Source organism: Pezoporus flaviventris, unplaced genomic scaffold (assembly GCF_033815535.1).
Source record: "Pezoporus flaviventris isolate CSIRO_AGI_PZ_B2104156 unplaced genomic scaffold, CSIRO_AGI_Pfla_v1 ptg000002l, whole genome shotgun sequence".
NCBI lineage: Eukaryota > Metazoa > Chordata > Aves > Psittaciformes > Psittacidae > Pezoporus > Pezoporus flaviventris.
The window spans coordinates 40753476-40773436 of record NW_026892550.1 but is presented as its reverse complement, the minus strand read 5'-3'; the positions used below and the strand labels follow the sequence as shown (position 1 = coordinate 40773436).

Sequence of the window (19961 nt, the reverse complement as noted above, 5' to 3'; positions counted from 1 at the left end):
TTGCTTCCTTGGTCTTATAGAAATCTGAGACACTGAAAATTAATGGAAATGCTCTGAATACACAGTAAATTCTGAACATGTCTGCTGGAAGCATCTGGAAATACAATACAACAGAGAGAAAACAGTCCAGGAGGTTTGTGGTGTGTGTGTAAGATACTTCCTAACACAGCTGGTGAGTGAGTTGACTAGGGAAGGTATGTGCTGGGCCTGCTGTTTGTGAACAGAGAAGAACTTGAGGGTGATCTGATGGTTGGAGGCTGTCTTGGAACAGTGATCATGAAATGGTAGAATTTCTGATTCTCAGAAAAGTAAGGAGGGAGGTCAACAGCACTGCTACCTTGGACTTGTGTAGGGCAGACTTTAGCCTGTTTAGGAGCCTGTTTGACAGAGTCCCTTGGGAGGCAGTCCTGAAGGGCAAAGGAGTCCAGGAAGGCTGAACATTCTTGAAGAAGAGAATTTTAAAGGCACAGGGAGCACATCATCCCCATATGCCAAAAGATGAGCCAGGGGTGAGGTAACTGGCCTGGCTGAACAGAGAGCTTTGGCTGGAACTCAGGAAAGAAAAGAGTTTATGACCTTTAGAAGAAGGGGCAGGCCACTTAAGAGGACTACAGGGGTGTCATGGAATTATGCAGGGAGAAAAATTAGAAGAGCCAGAGCCCATAAGAACTATCAGCGAGGCTGACCTCACTGCTGGGCAGGATTATGAAGCAGATCATCTTAGAAAAGTTTGGGTCGGAAGGGACCTTCAAAGGTCATTTAGTCTAACCCCCTGCAATGAGCAGGGACATCTTCATCTAGATAAGGTTGCCCAGAACAACATCCAGCCTGGCCCTGAGTGTCTCCAGGGATGGAGCATCCATCACCTCCCTGGGCAAACTGTGCCAGTGTTTTAGCACCCTCATTGTAAAGAATTTTTTCCTCACATGCAGCCTGAATCTCCCCTCTTAGTCTAAAACCATCAGCTCTTATTCTGTTGTAATAGGCCCTGTGGAAGTCTTTCCCCATCTTTCTTACAGACACCTGGTAGGACTTGATGATCTTAAAGGTCTCTTCCAACCTAAATGATTCTATTTTCTCTCTGGGTCAGAATCCAGATTGTCAGGTAGACCTCTTCAGGCAATATATATTCATTCTGCTTGTGCATCCATAGGTTTTTGTGGAAGTCATGCAGCAGTATATTTAATAATGCAAAGACCTGCTGCATTAGGGCTGGTTTTTTGTTTGTTTTGTTTTGTTTTTTGTTTGTTTTTTTTTTTGTCTTAAAGTATTCCTAAGGGTGTATTCCACCTTCTGATAGTTGGACAGTTGCCACTCTAGTGTTGGGGTACTGCCAGTTCTGCGCTGCAGTAGATCAGAAATCTGAATTCCTATGTTGTGTTGTGGGTACATGTTCCATGGGGAGTTTCTTAAGCAATGTGTATCATTAAAACAAATACATTGAAGGATTTGGCAGACAGCTCTATATAAGCAGACACTGAATCAGAGATTCTTAATAGTGTCATAGAATCATAGAATAGTTAGGGTTGGAAAGGACCTTAAGGTCATCTAGTTCCAACCCCCCTGCCATGGGCAGGGAAACTTCACACTAAACCATCTCACCCAAGGCCTTGTCCAGCCTGGTCTTGAACACTGCCATGGATGGAGCATTCACAGCCTCCCTGAGCAACCTATTCCAGTGCCTCACCACCCTAACAGGAAAGAATTTCCTCCTTATATCCAATCTAAACTTCCCCTGTTTAAGTTTTAACCTGTTACCCCTTGTCCTGTCACTACAGTCCCTAATGAACAATCCTTCCCCAGCGTCCCTATAGGCTCCCTTCAGATACTGGAAGGCTGCTATGAGGTCTCCATGCAGCCTTCTCTTCTCCAGGCTAAACAGCCCCAACTTCCTCAGCCTGTCTTCATACAGGAGGTGCTCCAGTCCCCTGATCATCCTCGTGGCCCTTCTCTGGACTTGTTCCAACAGTTCCATGTCCTTTTTATGTTGAGGACACCAGAACTGCACACAATACTCCAGGTGAGGTCTCACAAGAGCAAAGGGGCAGGATCACCTCCTTCGACCTGCTGGTCACGCTCCTTTTAATGCAGCCCAGGATACGGTTGGCTTTCTGGGCTGCAAGAGCACACTGCCGTCTCATGTTCATTTTCTCATCAACCAACACCCCCAAGTCCTTCTCCACAGGGCTGCTCTGAATCTCTTCTTTACCAAACCTGTGGCTGTGCCTGGGATTGCTCCGACCCAGGTGTAGGACCTTGCACTTGTCATGGTTAAGCTTCATGAGGTTGGCATCAGCCCACCTCACAAGTGTGTCAAGGTCCCTCTGGATGGCATTCCTTCCCTCCAGGGTATCAACCGAACCACACAGCTTGGTGTCATCAGCATACTTGCTGAGGGCGCACTCAATCCCACTGTCCATGTCAGCGACGAAGATGTTGAACAAGACCGGTCCCAACACCGAGTTAAACAAGACCGGTCCCAACACCGATCCCTGAGGGACACCACTCGTTACTGGTCTCCAGCCGGACATTGAGCCATTGACCACAACTCTTGTGTGCGGCTGTTCAGCCAGTTCTTTATCCACTGAGTGGTCCATCCATCAAATTGATGTCTCTCCAATTTAGAGACAAGGATGTCATGTGGGACAGTGTTGAACGCTTTGCACAAGTCCAGGTAGATGACATCAGCTGCTCTACCCCTGTCCATCAGGTCTGTAGCCCCATCATAGAAGGCCACCAAATTGGTCAGGCAGGATTTCCCCTTAGTGAAGCCATGCTGGCTGTCACCAAGCACCTTGTTGATTTTCATGTTCCTTAGCATCCTTTCCAGGAGAATCTGCTCCAAGATTTTGCCAGGCACAGAGGTGAGACTGACTGGTCTGTAATTCCCTGGGTCATCCATTTCCCCTTCTTGAAAATGGGGGTTATATTTCCCTTTTTCCAGTTGTCGGGAACTTCACCTGACTGCCATGATTTTTGAAATATGATGGCCAGCAGCTTTGCAACTTCATTCACCAGCTCCTTCAGGATCCACGGATGGATTTCATCAGGACCCATGGACTTGTGCACATTCAGATTTTTAAGATGGTCTCAAACCAGATCCTCTCCTGCAGTGGGCCCAAGGTCTTCATTCTCACAGTCGCTGCATCTGCCTTCTAAGACTTGGGTGGTTTGGTCAGAGCCTTTGCCAGTAAAGACTGAGGCAAAGAAGTCATTCAGAACCTCAGCCTTCTCCAAATCCAGGGTAGCCAGTTCTACTGATAGCTTCCAGAGGCGGCCTATGTTCTCCCTAGTCTGTTTTTTATTTGCTGTGTACCTGTAGAATCCCTTCCTGTTACCCTTAATATCCTTAACCAAGTTTAATTCTAACTGGGCCTTAGCTTTCCTAACCTGGTCCCTAGCTTCCCGGACAACATCCCTGTACTCTTCCCAGGCCGCCTGTCCTTGCTTCCACCTTTTATAAGCCTCGTTTTTCAACTGAATTTTCCTCAGGAGCTCCTTATCCATCCAAGGAGGTCTCCTGGCCCTCCTGCTGCACTTCCTTCTGGTTGGGATTCAACACTCCTGAGCTTGCAGCAGGTGATCCTTGAATATCAACCAACAGTCTTGGGCCCCCCTGCCCTCTGCCGCTGTATCCCATGGAACCTTAGTAACCAGGTTCCTGAAGAGGCCAAAGTCTGCTCTCTTGAAGTCCAGGGCAGTGAGCTTGCTGCACGCTCTTCTCACTGTCCTGAGGATCTCAAATCCAACCATCTCATGATCACTGCATCCAAGGCTGCCCTGGAGCATCACATTTCCAACAAGCCCATCCCTGTTGGTGAGCACGAGGTCAAGCATGGCACCTCTCCTAGTCGGCTCCTCTATTACTTGCAGAAGGAAGTTGTCTTCTACGCAATCGAGGAACCTCCTGGATTGCTTGTGCCGGGCCGTACCGTCCTTCCAACAGATGTCAGGGTGGTTGAAGTCCCCCATGAGAACAAGGGCCTGTGAGCGTGAGGCTTTTCCTGTCTGTCTGTAGAGTGCTTCATGGACAGATTCCTCTTGATCAGGCGGTCTGTAACAGATCCCCACAGTAATGTCTCCCATAGCTATATTCCCTTTAACCCTGACCCACAAACTCTCTGTGGACTGCTCACCTGTCTCCAGCCTATCCCTAACATAAATAGCAACTCCTCCTTCCTGTCTGCCAGGCCTGTCTTTTCTAAAGAGCCTGTAACCTTCCGTTCCAACACCCCAGTCACAGGAGCCATCCCACCATGTGTCTGTGATGCCTATTATATCATAATCCCTGTAGACGTGCAGACATCTTTAATTCCTCTTGTGTCAGTGATCCGTGTTATAGTTTGTTGGCTTTGCATAGCCAATTCTAAATTTCTGTGTTGTACTTTACCTGGTTTTGAGGCTTTTTGGAATGAAGACTGAAGTAAGGTTTACTTGAGGAGGTTTTAATTTGCACCTTTTTTACTGTAAATGTTTCATTAAAAACCTATCATGTCTTTGTTGTAATTTTGAGAATAAAGGCTTTGATGTTGGAGAAATGTTAGAAAGGTATAAGATATAATAGCAGAATTTTCTGTCTTGATTGTCCTCAGAGTGGTTTGCATGTGAGATAATTTTACTTTACTAATACTTTGTTTTCCTGATGATTTAGGAGACTATGATTTTTCTTGTGTTCCAAATTTCTCTTCTTATATTAAGGGCTAATTCACTGTGCAAGTTTAATACCAAGACTTCAATGACATTAGGTCAATTAGCTTGCCTGTGAATATTTGCATGATGTATTTACTGATTGTCTTTTTAACCAGCTGTCTTAGACTGGCACACATTACCAACACTGCTGTAATTTCTGATATCTGGTTTGACTGATTTTTCTGTTTTTATTTTACTGATTTTATTTCAGAAGTGAAAAAATTCAAATAAATCAAGTGCTCTAAAGAAAAATATACTTCTGATTATTTGTTTTCATGAATACTGAAGATTTGTTTCTTGTGGTTCATTCTTTATTTCCCACTCTCAGTACCAAAAGATAAGACACCGATTTTCATCTTGTGTCCATTCATAAAAGATAATATTGGAGTAAGAATAAATGTTCAGGTATTGAAAATTGTGTGTGGCTGGTTCAGTAAGTACCCAGTCCGTTTTACTTCTGTGTTTGGGATATACCTCTTAATTGAGAGCATCTAAAGCTTGTTACGAGCATCTAAAATGCTCTGGCAGATGTCTGGTGACTGCTTAACTAGGTTATTAAGCAGGGTTATAGACAGTGCTGACAATGTAAGTAAGCAAGCTCCTGATTATTCTGAGTGTTACAACAGAACAGTACTAGTGGGCAGGATCTTCAGGCAATGAGATGTCTACCTGAGAGAATCATTAAACTTAGACATGTTTGACATCCCAAGGTACTTCAGGGCTAATGTGTAATTGCGACAATTAAAACAATAAACTGCCTATAGCTTTTTGCATACAGGTGATAATCAAAATAAGCAAAGGGGGACAGATTAATCTGCTGAAATAACATCCTGTGGAGCATAAACTTGGAGAGCACTGTTCTTTCCAATTTCTTCTTGTGTAGTGCTTAAGTGCCTGAATGAGATCCCAGTTCTAACCTGTCAAATTTTCATTGTGTTCCTCTCTGTTCTGAGTTACTCTGTGTTTACTTTCTGAAATTTATACAGATTTCAATAACATTGAGTATGATTTCATGAAAATGTAATTTGCTAGGTGCATCTTGGATTGTAATGTAAGTTTTTATCACAACTGTTACAAATGTTAGAGCTTGTAGGAATAGTACTTGAATGAATACTGTAGTAGTCAGAATTTTAATGATTTATGGAGAGAATAATTCAAACTAGCTCTTTCACAATGAAGAATCTGTTCTTGCCAGTTTCATGACCTTTTTATGAAGTAGCTTGGAAAATATCTCTGAGTTGGAAAGTATTTTTGCGCTCTGATGTTTGACTTGTTAGGAGTCCTTTCAGCACCTGGTGTTGCTAGGCTACTGAGTCCAGAGCTGGAGGGAGAACACCACCTCTGTTGTTTAGGTCTTACGGTAAATATTTCCTTTAAAAGAAATATTAATCAGTAATTATATGGAAGCCATTTCCATGTTTGCTTCTATTGAGACTTGCATAGTGCTTTATAGCTTATTTCCTTTCAAGTGCTATCTAACGGAGACAGCCGAGAAACCAATGACAAGAAGGTGGTCAGGGCAGCAGAGACTTCAGTTGAGTATGTGCTTTCAAGTCCAGGTGCTGCATTTTGCACTGAGTTATTTGACACAATTAAAACATGTTGGACAGTAGTCATCACAAAGACCTGCAAATTCCTGCCACTGTACATACTTACGTTTCTTATCTCAGTTGAACCAAATGCACACAAGTAGGCATGTGCTGGATGTGATTCATTATTCCAGAGGTTTTAGTAGTGCTACATCTCATTTTGATGGAGATTGAGAATTAAACAGATTGCTTTCATTAAAATGAGGCTATTTCTGAAGATGTTTTAAAGAAAAATGATACATTATGGCTTGTTAGAATAGAATCGTAAAATAGTTAGGGTTGGAAAGGACCTTAAGATCATCTAGTTCTAGCCTGCTTGCTATGAGCAGGGACACCTCACACTAAATCATGTCACACAAGGCTTTGTCCAACCTGGTCTTGAACACTGCCAGGGATGGAGCATTCACATTTTCCTTGGGCAACCCATTCCAGTGCCTCACCACCCTCACAGTAAAGAACTTCCATATCCAGTCTAAACTTCCCCTGTTTAAGTTTCAACCCGTTACCCCTTGTCCTACCACTACAATCCCTAGCGAATAGTCCCTCCCCAGCATCCTTATGAGCCCTCTTCAGATACTGGAAGGCTGCTATGAGGTCTCCACACAGCCTTCTCTTCTCCAGGCTGAACAGCCCCAACTTTCTCAGCCTATGGGAGGTGCTCCAGTCCTCTGAACATACTCATGGCCCTCCTCTGGACTTGTTTCAACAGCTCCATGTCCTCTTTCTGCTGAGGACACCAGAACTGCACACAATACTCCAGGTGAGGTCTCATGAGAGCAGAGTAGAGGGGCAGGATCACCTCCTTTGACCTGCTGGTCATGCTCCTTTTGGTAGAGAATAGAATAGAGGGAGACACCAGAGATGGTGTAGATATTTGATATTTATTGGGTCTTTTAGCAGATGAACTTAAATCTGTCTTGTAGCTGAATATTTTGGAAGGTTTTTGAGCATCTTATGTGATCAGGAAATTTGAAATGTAAAATTGGAACACCTGGGCTACTGTAGACAAATGCTGTGAAGAACCAGTATGTGTGAGAGACATGTATAGAAACAAGTTATTTTTCATGCATGTTTTCTTTGATATGCTGTTAATATTGATTCAGTTTTATAGTTACCAACATTGTGTACAAGGCCTGCAGATTGCTTTAAATCAAAATAAAATAGTTATTTTCAGAAAATAAAACTTCAGTTTTAAGTAGCATGTGTGTAGTTACTTGGGGATCTAGGAATAGGAAGCTGCTCCTTCTAGTGGAATAAATAGCATGAAGATTTTAATACAACTGCTGAAGACTCTGAGAAAACCCGCAAACTCACTGGATCTTGGCAGTCCGGAGACTTATAAATGCTTCCTGATGTTTGAACTTTGAATACCTCTGAAGTATCAAAGAACAGTCAGAAATATGCTAGAAAATATGAAGCCTTAAGTCTGAAAATACTGTCTACCCTTATCAGCAGTGACAGCCTAGTGATGTCATCAGAGGCCACTCCATAATTATGTAACTGAATTTTCCAAACAAAACAATCAGTGAATGAAGTTACTTTGCTAAGTTCTGCCTTCAGCTGTTTGTGTCATTTTCTAAGTGGAGAGGTGTGCTGTCTGGATGCAAGTTGTAGTTGCGTAAAAGGACTACATCAAGGAAGCTGGGGAGGGAAACATGATGGGAAGGCATTGCAATCCAGTCTCTGGACTTCTGTTTCTAGCTCCTGAATTCCCGTAAATCAAGATCTCTTGCATTCTGGGAAATTAAATATAGATTCCCCAGGAAATCCCCTGCTCTCAAAGGTGTGATAACACAAGAGTCAAGATTTATAGTAGCTTTCTTAAAATCTTACGCAACTAATTTCAGTGCAGTTATGAATAAGGTCAGCACATTGGTTGCTGTTTTGGAATTGGCTTTCAGTTTTGTACCACATTAAGGCTGCTGCTAGAACCTGGGTAGCTCTACCATAGTAGCAGTAAGAAATCTTAAATGTTAAATCTTGATACCCAAGTCCTTTTGTTGTTGTCTTCACAGAATACAAATCCTATCTTCTGTTTACAATCTCTTGCTTTTCTTAAGATTTGGGCTCTTTCCTTTGCACTGCAGTCAAATGCTTTGAGTGCACATAGACACACAGGCATTAATCTAGACCTAGTGCACTAACACAAGTTACACTGTAGTGCAGCCAGTGTCTTGAATCTGGTCATGGTCCTGTAGGCCCTGTAAAGGATGGGTGGAAGTTTGCGTCACCAAGATTTCACTGGCTTTCATATATCTAGGACAAATGACTACATGTATTAATTTTTTTTTTGGTCTTCTGACTGCCTCTTAATGTGTGACTTCAGGGTTGACTTAGTTCTGATTCCTTGCAGGATAAATTCCCTGTGTCATCTTACTTTCTTCGTAATAAATCTTGCTTTCTGTAACTTGGGGAAGTGGATAGCTGTGCTGCATTCGGTATGCAATATAACTTTAACAGTCCTGAGTTTTATCCAGATGAATATCCAGAACATGGATAAACCAAGCCAAAACCAAATTTATTTACTTTCTACATCAAATTGACTGACAGGTGCTACTGACCCCTCACCTCAACTGTTGCTAGGCCAAAAAAACCCCAATCTACCTCTAAGGATGCCTTTGGGGGAAAGTCATAATATCTGTCCTACTGCAGCTAATTCTGGATGAAGTGCTTGCATGGACTTAATACCCTTCTGCGGACCCAGTCAGGGCTGTGTCCTGTCCACAAAAGAACCCTTTTAAGCACAATTTGCTGTTGTCTCTTTGACAGAAGTATCTTTAGGAGGACAAATATTGTTTCTAGATAGCTCTGTGGGCTGCCAGAGATCGGCAGTATTCTAGCAGTGAAAGAAAACTCCATAATTAGGCTTCAGTTTATTCTCTAGAACTCAATTTTGATGTTTAAAAACAAAGTGTAAAATGGGATTGCAAAGAAAACCTTTCAAATGCGAGTATTCTACATTGGGTAAAATAGTATTTGCATTAGTTAATGCTCACGTGGCTTAAAGAAATGCTTTGTAGTTCAGTATAGACTTCTGTAGTTCCTTCTGTTGTTCATTACAGGCACAAAAGTACTGAAGAATGCAAATGCGTTGTTGATGAACAAATGTCAAGCGTAGTACAGAAAACATGGGAATTTGATTGAAAGCCACCTGATGTTTAAATAGGATTGTGGAAAGCCAGGATCCTTAAAATGAAAGAATTGCACGTGTTTTTTGTAACAGCACTGTCTAGCAAAAGCTGGCTGCCAAATGGTTTTGTTGAGCCTTAGTTCTAAACAACTGAAAGTGTAGCAAGTGTTGAGAAGTGCAGGAGTTAAATATATTTTCATATGAAAGGAATAGATCAGTCTTTCATTTGTTTGTGGTTTTTTTTTGAGGGAATCACGTGTGTTCTTGAGGAAGGAATGTGTTTGCTATATTTGTGGTGTGGGGTTTTTTTTTTCAGATGTTTTGTTCAAGACTATATTTAAATACTGGTAGTTGTAAGAAACAAAGAGAATGAAAATCTATGCACATTATTTATTCTTGAAGACTGTTTTGGAAATACAATGTTTTGGTTGCCAATGAAAGCTTAAAAGAACACACAGTGTGTTTTGGGGAAGATACCTTGAATACAGACATATTTTGTAGTAACATTATGCTATTGTGACACAGCAATATTGAAGTGGGGTTTTGGATAATTAAGGAATTGAGTTCAGTGTTCAGATGCATGATGCAAGTACCTTAGAAATTCTCTAATATGACTGTAAAACCAAAAACAATTATCAAAGTACACATAAGCAAAAGGAAAATAAGGATAAGTATAATATTATTATTTTGTTATAAGAAAATAAGATAGTATTCCTAAAGTCTGATTTATTTTTTTTTAATCAGCACTTTCAGCTGTGAAATGAACAGATGCCTGTTGATTATATACAAAGTGGGTAAAATATGATGTTCATGACAGATAAGTGAGAAGGAGCAACTGTTAAAGAGCTAACTTGCAGAGAAAGTGGATAAACCTGTGAACTGGCAAAAAAAAAGATTAAACTGAGTGAAAAGTCATGCTGTGTGTGATCAAATAAGAACAAAACTAAACTATTGCAATTAAATGTATAATCATTATAGTTGTTTGTTAAATGATTCAAAGGTGCATTCAAAGGTAGCATTAAGAATTTGAATATTAAGCATATTGACTGGTGCCTGTGAAAGCCAGTGGCTGCCTTTCTCTTTGGAGATAAAAGATCTCCAACGGGAAAAGCAACCTCAGTGCCTTTACAAATAGGCGATTTGACAGTGTTGATTAGCTCTTAAAGAAAGGAGGCAAATTTTGCAAATCTAGTAATGTGCAAGTTTTTAAAATATTTTCTATTGATTAAATATTTTTTTTTAATATTTGCTTCAGTTATGCATGGAAATGGCTTTTTGTAAAAGTATAAACATCTCTTCTAGATTATTTTTGCTTTAAAGTTATAAACCCTCTGACCCCAGATGAGGTTCTTTTCTGTCAACCTACGCTTACGTACTTAATCAAATTACCAGGTTTTTTTTTGGGAAAACCCCTCAAGAACCAGCAGAAAACACCAAAGCCGCAAAAAACCCCACACCCACAAAACTTATGTAATAATACAATATGGTGTAATCCACATGGGAAAAATACCATTGACATCCTAATAGAGTTACTTTCCAGCAATATGGGAAACCACGAAGTGTATAGCCATTGCTGAAAACATCTATTTTAAAACCTTTCAACTCTGCTAATTAATGCATATTTATTTGTATTTAGAATGGCACCTATTAAAAACCAGTAACGGTAAAAAATCCAGTAGACTTCAGCTCAGTAGCAATGCTGGTGGTATGCCTATCAATTTAGTACTCACTTTGGGGGGGGGAGGAGTGTTTAGTAGATTATAGAATTGTAGATGTGTAACTTAGGTGCATGTTTATGCTTTTGAAGTGATGGTTTTCTTGAGTTCATCTGCTTTAACTGGGTCCTCTGTACTAACGTACAGTGTTGATTTTTCTAGACTAACAGATTTAAGAGTATATAGGTCCATGTGAGAAGCAAGCATGTGAAGTGCACTTCAGAAACGGCAGCTTAGTGCACAAGTATGTACATCAAAATGGTTTGTTGTTTTAGCTGTGACAGTGTATATCAGTATAAAGGAGTATTTCCTGATGACTTCCTTTTGAAGATGCTAATTCTATACTGGTGGCTCTGGCTGACCAGTGTGGCTTCGCTGGTCAGGTCACAGGCTGGTAGAAAAGAAATATGGGGTGTATTATCTTAATCAGTTCTTGTGTTCTTGGTCTTAGGTAGTGTCCTCAATTTCCTCTGTTAATTCTTCATGTTTCTGATGCTTGTCCTTTCTCTCATGGTTATATTACATAGTGTAAAATGGAAATGGAGCATGTTTTTAGACTTAACTGGTTTGCTGCTTTGCTCTCAGCTCTTTTAGGCCAGCTCCCTCCCTTTCTTCCTAACTTCAGCTTTTCTTTTAGAAAGCATAATGCACTGAGTGCTGAGGAAATCGCACTCTTTGTTTTGAGGGCCCCGCTGTGTAGGTACTTCTTAAATTGAAGTTCTTCAAATGAAAACCACACTGCTAGCATGTACATAGCGTACTTAGATTTAAGATTGGGTTTTAATACTATGCTGTCATTGTCATTAAAAGGTGTGGGCTGTTCTTGCTTGAAGTTAAACTAATTGTTGTTAAAGACTTGAGACATGTAATTTTAAAAATGAAGGTGCTACAGATTAATTAAGTAATCTGCAACTCTTAGCGTTGCTAGGGATGTGGTTTTCAGATAAGAATGCTTGTGCAGTTCATAACAGCGTACTTGAATCCAATTAGTGAGTTTCTTTGGAAGAAGTAGGAGTAGTAAAAATTGAAATAAAGTACAGATTTCATAGTGTTGACTGTCGAAATGGCACAAGACTTCTATTGCAGCTATTTCTAGTAACCTTAAACCATTTTATTTTCCTGTCTAAACATTGCTTGAACTTATCCAAGAACAGTCTAAGTCTATGAAAATGACTTTGTGTTACTCAAGGAGCAAGATCTGAATCTACAGTGGAATTAACTGGGTCTAGTTGATGAAGTCCTCATCTAGTTCCTCTATAAGATAAAAAGAGGGGAAAGAAACTCTTTCTCTCTTTTATTGGGAATTTATTCTTGTGCCAGGAAAAGCCATGAAAGGGGCAGTGCATAGCAGCAGAAGATAAACTTAACTAACAAGTCTAGGTTTAGTCTAGGTTTACCATCTGCAGGTGCAGCCAGTGCTGTCTTAACTTATGAGAAGGCAAACTGATGCTGAAAGGCAAGTTTCTGTCTTGAAGAAAGGGTGAATGAGATGGCTAGAATTGGGAAAGGAAGCCTCAATTGTAGTGGGGAAGATGCTGCAGTCTCTTCAGCAAGAGGAAAGTAATGTATTCAACAGAATATAATATAGTATATTTACTGTAGCTTGACTTCATTTTAATCACTTTCAATCATATTTAATTGGATTTGTGCTGTTACCAAATGGATAGATATATGCTTTTACAAAAGTGAAGGAAATGAATGAGGCATTCTAATACTGTATATATTTTTAGGTGGAAATCAGGATAGTTTGACAGAATTGCTTTGCAAATGATTGAACTGTGACTTTCTTCCATAATGTTGAGCGTTTTTGCTTCTTTGTTCCTAATACAGCAAATTTGAGAGTGTTGTGGGTAACTTAAATCAAATATCTTAAATTGTGTGCTCTTTTTTTTTTTTTTTTTTTTATTCCAGCCCTGATGATATTGGTACCTGTTGGTATATCCTGCTCTCTGGTTCAGTCTTCATTAAAGAATCTATGTTTCTTCCACGAAGCAGGTATGTCAGTTATGAATGTACTGTATTCTGTATTTTAAATATAAATCATGAAATGTAGAGAATTTTTAGAATTGAAAGGCAATATCTTGTGCTTAATGAAACAGAAAAGGACACACATAAACATGCTTTGCTTACCTTTACTAGCTGGTTGTGGTAATAGTTTTATGCCCATAGCTAGAACTGGAAGCACATCATTGTGGACAGTGTACAAACATCCAAAGTGTCATGCAGAAACTGTCAGTTTAAAAATAAAACCACCAAATACCTAACAAATGGAGTGAAGTACCAAGTAATCTGCTCCTGTAAGTAATCAAACTTTGAATCGTAGGATGTAATAGAGCTTGTGATGCTTTCATGAGGCTTTACTTACTGTGTAAAAGTCTTCAATACTTTTTTTTAGCGTATGCGTAAATTTTGCTACTTCTGCTTAAGGTTGTGCTTCACGTGAATGGATTTGCAACAAAGAGTGATATTTTACATGATAAGTTTGAGTACGAGATGCTCAAAATTTATATTGCTACAGTAAAAAAAAATTATATTTTGTGCTATGGAGTAAATACAAATGACTGCAAGGATTTCAGACTAAGGTGGCTGAGCTTGCTCATTTTAGTGGAAGCAGAGCAGAATCACTTTAAAATGTTGGTTACATGCATATTCATTCAGACTGCTATAAAAGGCTCCTTTGAAGTAAATGGCATGTAATACAATTTGTGAAAGGCGGAATGAAAGAATGACCTGTCTCTGTATGGTATGATGGGAATGAAAGTAGTAGAAACTTCCTTACAGTTTTAAACAGTGGGAAACCACTTCAGAGCTAGTGTTGATGGGCATATGAAAAATTAGATGTTCAGATATGCCTTTCAGTGGGAGGGCAATGCTGGTCCTGTGACTTCTGTTTGATGGTGGCATGTTCTTGGTGTGAGTGTCTTGTGTCTGTAAGAGGGCAGGCACTGCTGATAAAATGGTATGTTTGATGCACCTTCAAACAGTATATGCTAAAGGTGCAAAACTGGTTATTGTAAAAAGTAGAACAACAACAGATTATAGGATCCCTGCTGCTGGCAGATGGAAGAAAATTGTCCCGTATGTCATCCATAAACAGGCAACATGTCAGGAAAAAAAGCTGGCAGAAAGTTCTATCTTGAGATGCCAGGGGAGGGAATGTATGATATCTGAATTAATGTAGGGTGATTGTATATAGTCTGTGGCAGGAATATTCTGTTCCTTTGAATTGCAACAGTGGTTGTGCTTCAGACATCTTTTGACACTTGATGAGAAGTGAGATTTAATAAGATAAATGATGAGCTTGAGATTCTTCCTGGAAGAATGAACAGAAAATTGCATTTTCTGTGACTTTAAGCAGAGCATTTCAGGGCTGTTCACCTGGAGATATTCAGAAATAATATCTGCGACAGTGTCTGAGATCTTGGTGAACTGCAAGTGTCGAATTAGAAAAAGTTTCATAGTTGTGGATGGAGACAAACAGCTGTCAAATCTGGTAGCTTGGCAACCGAACGCAAGAGAGGCAATCTGTTAATTAACAAAGATAACATAAGTCCGTGAAAGCAAAATGAAGAAAGTTTAATTTAAAGATGCAAGTTTTTCTGGAGATCAAACCCAGAGTCATTCTAATGAGAGGCTTTATGCTCAAAATCTATAGTTATTGAAAGGTAGTTGAGGATCTTATTTAAATTTAAGGCAAGGCTAATAAGGAGTTTTACTTTGTAAATGAGAAAGCTGCAATATCTGGGCCTTGGGCTCATCTACAAATAGGAAACCTGGGAAAAGTGAGAGGGCACCCAGGCTGAATTTCTGATTTGGACCTCTGGTGGGTAATAAATGATAGCCAAGGGGATTGGAACTAGATGATCTTTAAGGCCCCTTCCAGTGCAATCCATTGTATGATTCAGTGACCTTTTTTACTGTGGGTTTTTTTTTTGTTGCTGAGACCGATTAGCAGCAATACTAATGTAAAATTTTACAGTGCCCTATTAAAAAGGCAGTAAGATCTTGTGAAAAGCTGCGGTCTGGAAAGAACTGATAGTGGTATTTTGAAATCTAGAGAGTAGAGTCAGAAGTGGGCAAAAGGCAGTTACTAGATAACTGCTTAAACTGAGTATTTACATTACAGGGAGTAATAATTTTAAGAGCCTTTTTGAGCATTGCATAATTTGGGAGTCTTGATGGCTTATTGCTGTTAAAATGAATTTACTGTGCTTCAGCAAATGGAGCAATATCCTGATGCATCATTAACTTCAGGTAATTGGAAGATACCTAAACATTGCCAGGTAGAGATCATCTAATTTTGATCTTGTTTGGCCAAAACATTGTCATTTGAGGAAGCTTATTGTAAATTTATATTTACACTATTTTAGTGGTAGTTTGTTTTGGGTTTTTTTCCACTTTAATCCATTTTATTTTGCCCATCTAGAGCACCACTAGAAAATAATTTTGCCACTTGTAAAGCTTGTGAGTAAGAGAGCAGGATGGAGCTGCAAAGTCTGTGTAGGAGCAGAAAGCAAGAAGTATGTTGCTTTCTCCAAGTCTGCGTGACTCAGAAAATTCTTGTTTCCCTCACTTTTCTTTTCCCAGAGCTTTTAAGTAATTCAACCTTCCTATTCCCAAACATCTTACCATCCAAAACTCCGAATTTTTTTTCCCTACCTTAAAATTATTCTTGCTTTTCTGGCAGCCTACCCCATGTACCCGCAGTAAATGCTTTTGCACAGGCTCTCTGAGCTGCATCCAGCCCTCCCAGTGGGACTTAGGGAGCTGCTGGTGCTGCTCAGACTGCAGTCTTCCCTTTGCCTGTCCTTATGGCTTTGTCCAGCTCAGCTTCATTGAATGATGGCTGGGCAGTAGCTGGCGAAATTTAAAATATATGTTCTTTTCTCCCCTCGCCCCTCTGAATTTCAAGAGCATTTGCTGTTCTTTGTTGGATTTCACTCTTTTAAAATCTATGTCTGTACAAGGCAGGGTAAAAGTAGTACCTAGTTAGGGCAATTCAGATAGCCTTAGTGAATAAATCTGCCTGCAACCTCGGAGGTGTTTTCACAGTCCTGTGCCGATTTCTGTCCTACTCGAAACTTCATGACTGTTGGCATGTGAGCCTATAAGGAAAAGGATGGAGTGCTATTACCAGATTTATAGCTGAAATGTAGAAGTACTTTAGTGCATTTGACTGCGAATGTTCAACATATTACTTGTATCTGGGTATTGTATTAGCCTCTGTTGGCTAATTTAGTTGCATTAGTTTCAGATACAGCATCCTCTAGTTGGTGGATAACACTGTAAATGCTCCTTTGTTATGTATTATGTCAGGTAAACTTTTATTCTTTTTCCCAAATCCACTGTCTCCACATCTTTGATTCCAAGTGTTAGATACCATTTAAAATTCTTTGCAGAGAGGCAGTGATGACTAGGTTTGGCAGACAGATAATATATAGTTGGAGAAGAAGAATGTCTTAAAATAACAAAGCAGCCCCAAACAACCAAGCTGTCTGAAAGCATAAGAAATGACCACTCTCCTGCCTTCCCACTCAGACAGAAATAAATAATAGTATAGCTGTCAAAAACTAATCAGCTTTGTAATGTACTATGTAGAGTCAAATAGTTGGTAGTTGCAATAGTTTGAAATGAGTGCCATAGCTGTCAATTTTGCCAACGTTACATAATCTACTGAGTGACTTGTAGAACTGCTTTTAACTAGTTACTTGACAAGTCTTTAAGTCAAAACTAAAAAAAATTTAAAAGTGTTCAAGATGAAATATTGGAATAAATGAAGTCCTAAATTGAGTATCTTGCTTTGGAAACTTTAACATCTAAACCATGTCTGTTTTGTGAAAATAGCATGAGTGTTGTTTTATTTCCCTTCTGAAATATAGTTTAGTCTAGATAGAATTTGTTTAAATGCCAAGCCATCAGCTAGCAAATAGTGTTCCAAAGGTAAGGCTTGATTTTATTCAGTTAACTTATTGTTTTTGGAAAACTTGGAATTCAGAGTTTTAAAGAATTTTGACCTGAACAATTAAAGCTAACTTTTTTTGAGACATCGAGTAAAGCTTAATCTTGTTCTATTTAATTTTTGTGGATTGCAACAGTGAAATTTGTTCTGACAGTTTAATGTGAGGAAGATTTTCTTCTACCCCCATTATCTTACTATTAACAATTTCCATACTTATTCCTTTTCTTTAACGTATCAGGCACATATTAAGATGAAACTAAACATTCCTTACTTCCCCACTCCCACCACAACCAACAAGCTAGCACAAATTAACTCTTGCTCCCACTGCTGTTTCCCTTGAGTATCTGTACCCTGAAGCAGTTCACATGGTAAAATGAGGTTTATTTATGAAGTCTAGAAAATAAATTAGTAGAAAATGCAACTCCCAGAAGGTTGTCCTGGCTCTCCTGTGTTTTCATGTGGTCACTAACAGCAGTAATGTGACAGTTCCTCAAAATATCTTCTGGAATTGCCTCCAGCATCTCTTGGTCTGCTCCATACTCTCATCACACTTGCTCAGCTGCTCGGACTTTCTGTGTGGTTTTAGTTCCAGGACTTTGCTTCCAGTGTAAATTTTACCATGGTCTTTCATCTTCTTTGACTTGGAGCTGCACTACAAAAACATCTCCTAGATCTCCCACAGCAAACTTTCTGCTTGTCTGTGGCCTCCACGACTGGAGGATGTAACTAACTCTTAACAGCAATAAAATACAGAATTGCTGGGCAGTTTTTGTGAGACTGGTGGGCTCTGAAAAGTACCCATTTTTTTTGCTTTTCTCATAGAATTCTTCCCAGGCTGTCTGGGTGGTGTGTACTGTGCTGCTCAGGCATACTGCGGTACCAACTTGCCATGTGCAAACCTGGTTTTGCTCTTGTCTTTACTCACTCATCTATACTCTTTCCTTCCTGTAGGCTCTTCTTTTCCTTCCTTACTGCCACACCCAACCAGTTCTCCCCTCACCACTTCATGTGGTGATGGAGAGCTGTGCTCCCTTTAGCAAGTTCACAAATATTACATACAGGAGCAATTATTTAAGCTTTTTCCTCTAATTAAAGATTGAGCTTTGAAGTTAAGAGAGCATCTGTTTTTTCTGTCTTCAAAATTAAAAGGGATGTGTCTCTTTAAATATTGATGATTTAGCCCTCTGGTCTTTCCTATACTGAAACAACTTGAAAAATGGAATGGAATATCAAATTCTCTTGGAGAGCCATTGAAGAAATTATGAACTTGTTTTGAATGCATATAAAGCAATAACAGAATTCAATTTGTGCAGAAATTATTTGTCCTTGTCCAAGTGTGTCCAATTAACTTAAAGTAACTTCTCTCAGAAGAAAGCTTAACGATTTTGGCTTGGGTATGTTTCTTTTTTGGTGGTGGTGTTTGGTTTGTTTTTATGCTTTTGTTGTTTTTTTTTTTGTTTGTTTTACATTTTGACAGGTAATGCATGTGAGTATAATGGTGCAGGAGCAGAGCTTTTGGCTATGTACATGCATTTGTACAGTTTTATATCCTGAAACAGACATCCTATTTTTTTCTGATGCCTGGGACATGCTGTTTGGTGTAGTTTACATATATGTAACTAATGATATGTTTATATTTTTAATAGAGAACTGTCTTTGCTTGATCTTTCAGTAAGTAAAGTTATATTGATAGCTTTAATTACAATGAGAAAAAACATTTCTCAGTGTATGACCCTAATATATTTGCAAGTTAGTGTTTATTAATAATGGCTATTCTTGGCTGAAACTTAGAGCAAACCTAGTGTAACCAACGTATACAAGCATTTAAAGCAAAATACCATAGAAAGTTTTTTGGTTTTGTTTTTTCCCCCCAAGCAGGAAACTGAGAGTTTTAGAACAATGATCTGAAAGAGACTTAGGATTGTATTTTTGGGAGTTGCTAGCTGAGTTATTTAAGTTGCAGAGGGAGTTGATCAAGAGCTGTGCTAAGCTTATTCAACTTTCCCCTGTTTCCTAATTTTGCTTCTGGATAAGGATTAACATCATCATTATGGAAACATGAAGACCATACGTGGGATCTTTGTGAAGAACAATAACTTCCCAGGCTATGGTTTCAACTCTTGCTCTTTAATATAGAACTTCATTTATTTATTTATTTATTTATTTATTTATTTATTTAGCTAGCTGCTGCTGCTGGATTTTACCATGACCTATATGTTGCTTTTTATTTCTATATCCAGCTAGTGCTGTTCTGAAGCCATGCTCACCACTGTTGCCACGGTATGATGGTACTGTTGTGGGCTGACCCCTGGTGCTGTCTTTTCTTCTGTCTGCTTTGAATGCCTCAGTTAAGCATTACAGTCAGTCAGTTGAAGCTGAAGCATGGAATGTGATGTCACAGTCTAATCTGGGAAAGACTGAGATCATAAACTGAAGAGGGGAGTTGGGAGAAGTAGTGGAGATGTCAGTCCATTTATGACTGAGTGTATGTCTACCATGAACTTCTAATGGATTTTAAATAGACATTGAGAAAGTAACACTAATTGCTTTGTACCATCTGAATCTGCCTAAAGACTGTGTATGTCCTCTTGGGTAGAAATGTTTCCTTTTACCTGCAAGCACAAAATCATACTATCACAGTGCATGCAACTGTGATTAATTTTTTAGACTTAAACTCCTGGAGAAATCTTGTTTGCAAGATTGACCGTTCTATTGGGAGTGCCTGATCTGGCCATCTGCTTTGAACTTGTTCATCTCCTGATGGTATTGTGGCCAGTGTTACTAGTGAGGCCTGGAGCTCACTGATAGGTGGCATTGCCACCTTCTTTGCGAGGTACTGGAGGAACTGGAGCTGCCATGGGTCTATCCCTGACCTCAGC

General features: G+C 39.6%; 1 protein-coding gene across 5 annotated transcripts in view; it reads left to right on the top strand.

Annotated features, from left to right (window-relative positions):
• RAPGEF2 (Rap guanine nucleotide exchange factor 2) overlaps positions 1-19961 on the top strand; it is a 195604-nt gene that overhangs the window by 69230 nt on the left and 106413 nt on the right. For all 5 annotated transcript variants that reach the window (XM_061475731.1, XM_061475722.1, XM_061475706.1 and 2 more), the window contains exon 4: positions 13035-13118. In XM_061475731.1, coding sequence (XP_061331715.1) covers positions 13035-13118 — 84 coding nt within the window. The remainder of the gene's footprint in view (positions 1-13034; positions 13119-19961) is intronic.